This window comes from Salvelinus sp. IW2-2015, linkage group LG13, assembly GCF_002910315.2.
Source record: "Salvelinus sp. IW2-2015 linkage group LG13, ASM291031v2, whole genome shotgun sequence".
NCBI lineage: Eukaryota > Metazoa > Chordata > Actinopteri > Salmoniformes > Salmonidae > Salvelinus > Salvelinus sp. IW2-2015.
In genome coordinates this window covers 50,235,300-50,239,936 of record NC_036853.1, presented here as the reverse complement: position 1 = coordinate 50,239,936, position 4,637 = coordinate 50,235,300, and the positions used below count along the sequence as shown (strand labels likewise).

Sequence of the window (4,637 nt, the reverse complement as noted above, 5' to 3'; positions counted from 1 at the left end):
TATCAAAAGTAAATGAATTGCTAAAATGTGTACTTAAGTATCAAAGTAAAAGTATAAATAATTTAAAAATCCTTACAGTAAGCCAAAACCAACGCACAATTTTCTTTATTTTTATTTATCGACGGATAGCCAGCTGGGCACACTCCCAACACTCAGACATCATTTACAAACAAAGCATTTGGGTTTAGCCAGATCAGGAGCAGTAGGGAATGACCAGGGATGTTCTCTTTAATAGTGTGTGAATAGGACCATTTTCTGTCAAAATGTAACGAGTACTTTTGGGTGTCAGGAAAATGTATGGAAGCAAAAAAGTACCTTATTTTCTTTAAGAATGGACGTGAAGGTAAAAAGTGAGAGAGAGTGATTGGCAAAAATATTAAATAGCAAAGTACAGATACCTAAAAAAAAACTACTGAAGTAGTACATTAAAGTATTTTTGCTTAAGTACTTTACACCACGTATATGTCTCGTTCCATTATCCACACTAGCATTCCAAATATCACACCGTACAATCTTACTTGGTTTGTTATTGTTGGTAATGAACATAGCCCTTTGTTTTTACAGTAGTAACCACTTTTACTCCATTTCTTATATAGCGAATAGTTTTGTGCCATTTTACACCAAACTTACCCTGTTATCTCATTCTTCTCTCTCTTCCCGCTTTAGGAGTTCGTAGGAACAGTAGAATATGGAGGGAAGGGATCGCGCCGAGGCAGATGACAGATGGGGTGAGATGAAGCCCACGGGGAGTTAAAAAAACTTTTCCAACAGAGATACATTCATTTACCTCCATAATCTAGAGTCAGATTTAATATTTTTAACTAGGAAGTGTGTTAAGAACAAATTCTTATTTACAATGGCGGCCTGGGAACTGTGGGTTAACTGCCTTGTTCAGGGGCAGAACAACATATTTTACCTTGTCAGCTCAGAGATTCGAGCGACCAACCTTTCGGTTACTGGCCCAACGCTCTAACCACTAGACTACCTGCCCCCCGGATGTAGTGAGGATATTACCCAAAATATGCTGATGAAGAAATAGTAAAGTTTAACACTCCATTTGTTTATTGTTGTCGACTCATGGAGGCGACTTTTGCTTGACCAAACCAGAAGAAGAAACAAAAGGCATTCCAACGTTTCCATATATTACGCCACTTCCCAGGGACTACAAATTTTTGGTAACCTGTTTTATTAAGTATGGAACACGTTACATTGAAAGCTTTGGATTTGTCAAAGCACAATGTGTTTTTGTGACAAATGTTTTAGGTAACAGAAGTACATCCATCAAGAATATGTTAGTGTCGTTTTGGGTGCTATTTTCAGGCTGTTAGAGTGATTGTTTTTAAGTAATAAGCCTCTTGAGTGAAAGTATTGTGATTGATTTTTGAAAATGCATTCCATGTCATCACTGTTATTTTGTCACCACTGACCACGGTACACTACCAAGTGTTTTGTATCTCAAATGAATTTTGGGATTGTTGTAATGAATATTCATGTTCGCGTCTTGGCTTGAATTGTACATCTAATACAATTTTGAACAATACAACTGACTAGGCATAAACGAAACTTCCTACATGGACATTGTAAGTTTGTGATTTCTGAATTTGAAAAGTTTTCTCCCTCATCTGTAACAGTGATAATTTTTACTACAGTGGATCAATATTAAAGACCATTACTTCTGATGAGATTTTTAAATTAGTTTAATATATGAAATGCAGGGTCTACAAGTGCTGAGTTGTCTTCTATGTAGAGCATGAATGATCATAACTGACAAGTCCCTAAATTGTGGCAACATTGTGTCAATACTGCTATTGAGTTTGTAATACTTATCGATGAACAAAAGGGACCGTATATGACTGTATCTCTATTCCCTTCATACGTTTTAACCAATCATATTTTTGATCACATTTTTGTGGCGGTAATACAAGAAAGGATTAACAAAGCTATGTTCCATCTGTGGTTTGTGAGAGCTGTGTTGCAGAAGAGTATGTTCCTTCTATGGACATGGTTTGTGTCAGGGAAGTCCTAAAAACAAATATATATATTACACCCAACAATAAAACGCGAGATTTAATTCATACAATGAAAGGGTTCATAGTATTTTGTTTTTCTGTTCAAAATACATTAGCTGCACTTAATTGAGTTTCCTGATGCCAACAGAAGAAATGGAATATCCCAAAATACAGACTCCGCTCATCTGGCACTCCCATACCTGCTCAAAGTATCTGAAAGAAAACCAAATACATTGTGACCCAGGTCGTATCCTGTATGAGTTTGTCTATTTCTAACTCTTATTTTCCTGTACCCTGTGGTGGACATTCAGAGATTTTAAATCCCACCTGCCACGGCCCTCATCCTGTTGTCTATGCTGCGTCTGGCCCACTACAACCTGGGCAACGTGGCCAAAGGCTCCTTCATCAGAACCCTGTTGAAGATCCCTGGTCTCATCCTCACCTACATCCACCACCAGCTCAAAGGAAAAGTACGTGTCTTATCGAAATCACTATCCTAAACCAACAACCTGCTGAAGACAGGTTATATTATATTCACTGTCTTGGATCCACAGCCAGCTTATTGGAAAAGTATGTCCTTTATCGAAGTGCAGAACTGTGTAACCAGCTCAAAGGCTGAGTATGTATTTTACCACATTCACTTATACAGTAGCAACAACAAGCTAGAAGGGGCATTCTGTAGTTTCAAAATCCATTTTTGGATGATATACACCTATTGATTCTTGAAACATATGACTTATAAATGCCTCATCAGCTTAGTTCAACTGTCACACTCCATTTGAACCCAAAATATAAGCTTGTTTCTCTCCAATTTTTGTAAACATTTTTAAATGTAAAAATAAACTGTATTGCCTCAAAACATGGTCAAAACTATATTTTTGATATAATGGATGGTCAGTCCTTATATCCATAGATCTGTCTATTAATCTGAGAGTGGTTAATTATATCCAGGCACATCCCTCAGCTTTTTACCAAAGCACTTTGTTACTGTTTCAACTGTGGATTTGCGCTTTAAAGTCTTGTCACATTCACCTACATCCAAAACAAGTTCAAAGGCTGAGTACGTCCTTGATCATCACATTCACTTWGAGAGAGAACAAGAGGTTGAGAGAAACAGAGAAAAGGAACGTCACTTTAAAGGATCGTTTTCAGTCTGTAACAATTATGGGTAAATTACATGAATAATCAAAGCAACATAACTTTAATTCCAGTTAATAGTCATTACTCAGTAAATACAAACATTTATTATCCATGTTAAGATGTACAGAACACTTTGAATTCTAATTTGAGGATACAATTTCAGAGGACAATGTGGATATTCAAATCATGTGACATGTCAGCATGTTTACAATTTGCAAATGTGCATTTTAGAGTTTCCTTTCCATCGTTTAATCAGCATGTGTGATTGACAGGAGAGATGATGAGAGGGGCTGAGTTTTGACCATCATCATTATCAGAGGGGCCGAAGAATGGAAAGAGTTTCTCTGTGAAGGTGCAGCCTGTGTAAGAGTAGATATGAGACTTGGCCTCCACATCATAAAAGGAGACCAGACCCTCCTCATAGTCCACAAACACCCCCACCTTCTGGGGCTTCTCTCTCAGGGAGAGGAGGACAGGGGGGGAGTTACTGGCTTTGTACACGTTTACATCCCTTTGGTACACAACACAGAGTCCATCTTCAGGTCTCAGTGTGATAATCCCCTTCCTGTCTGTGGACTCTCTGGCCACTCCTAAAGTCCATCTAGTCATCCCCTTAACAMTCACCTCATAGTAAAATCTCCCTGAGGAGAAGCCATTCTTTCCAAGGACAATTAAATACTTATTAAACCTTTTTGGRTTGTCAGGAAGATTCTGTGGTRTGTCTCCACATCTTACTTGTTTCCCATCYTCAGACAGGATGAGWTMRRGATKTGCTGTATCAGGGTCCAGAGTCACATCCATTGCAWACTGCTGAATCCTCTTCAGTTTGACTTCAGGCAGCTTCTCCATCTCTTTATTCAGTGTCTCCTCMAGSTGAGACACAGCTKTCCTMACAGTCCYCACACACAGATCACTGTGAACAYTGATCTCAGACCAGTCCTTGGTGTKTGGAGGGRTGCACACTAGTAATGGGTAGTTCTGGAGAAGTTGGAGGTGGTCCTCAGTSTGTGAGAGCTGCTTCARWTCAGTGCTTCTCCTCTTYAGCTCAKTGATTTCCTGCTCCAGCTCTTTAATGAACCCTTCAGCCTGCCTCTCTGCTGCTTTCTGCTTCTCCTCAATCACCTCAAWGAGCTCAGCCTGGCTTTTCTYAATGGAGCGCACCAGAGCAGTGAAGACSTGWAMGCTGTCTGCWATCTCCCTCTCTGCATCTMTCTTGCTGAGATCTACTGAGAGTTTGATGTCTTTAACCTTCTGCATTCGYTCCTGGATAATCWGCTGCACTTCYGCCTCAGTTTTCCCCAGCTGTGCCTTCCTCTCTCCACACTCTTCCTCTATAGGGACAGTGTCATGAGTCTTGTGTTCTGCCTCAGTGCAGAACTGACACACACAWGTCTGGTCAGTCCTACAGAACATCTCCAGGAGTCTGTCATGTTTCTTACAGATCCTGTCTTCCAGGTTCTCCACAGGGTCGATCAGTTTGTGTCTCTT

At 39.6% G+C, this 4,637-nt stretch overlaps 2 protein-coding genes across 2 annotated transcripts in view; one reads left to right on the top strand and one right to left on the bottom strand.

Annotated features, from left to right (window-relative positions):
- LOC111971329 (choline transporter-like protein 1) overlaps window positions 1-4,637 on the top strand; it is a 58,063-nt gene that overhangs the window by 2,136 nt on the left and 51,290 nt on the right. The window lies entirely within an intron of this gene.
- The window catches only part of LOC111971628 (E3 ubiquitin-protein ligase TRIM39-like), an 8,478-nt gene continuing 7,035 nt past the window's right edge, over window positions 3,195-4,637 (bottom strand). The window contains exon 3 of the mRNA XM_023998483.2: window positions 3,195-4,634. Coding sequence (XP_023854251.1) covers window positions 3,402-4,634 — 1,233 coding nt within the window. The 3' untranslated portion in view covers window positions 3,195-3,401. The remainder of the gene's footprint in view (window positions 4,635-4,637) is intronic.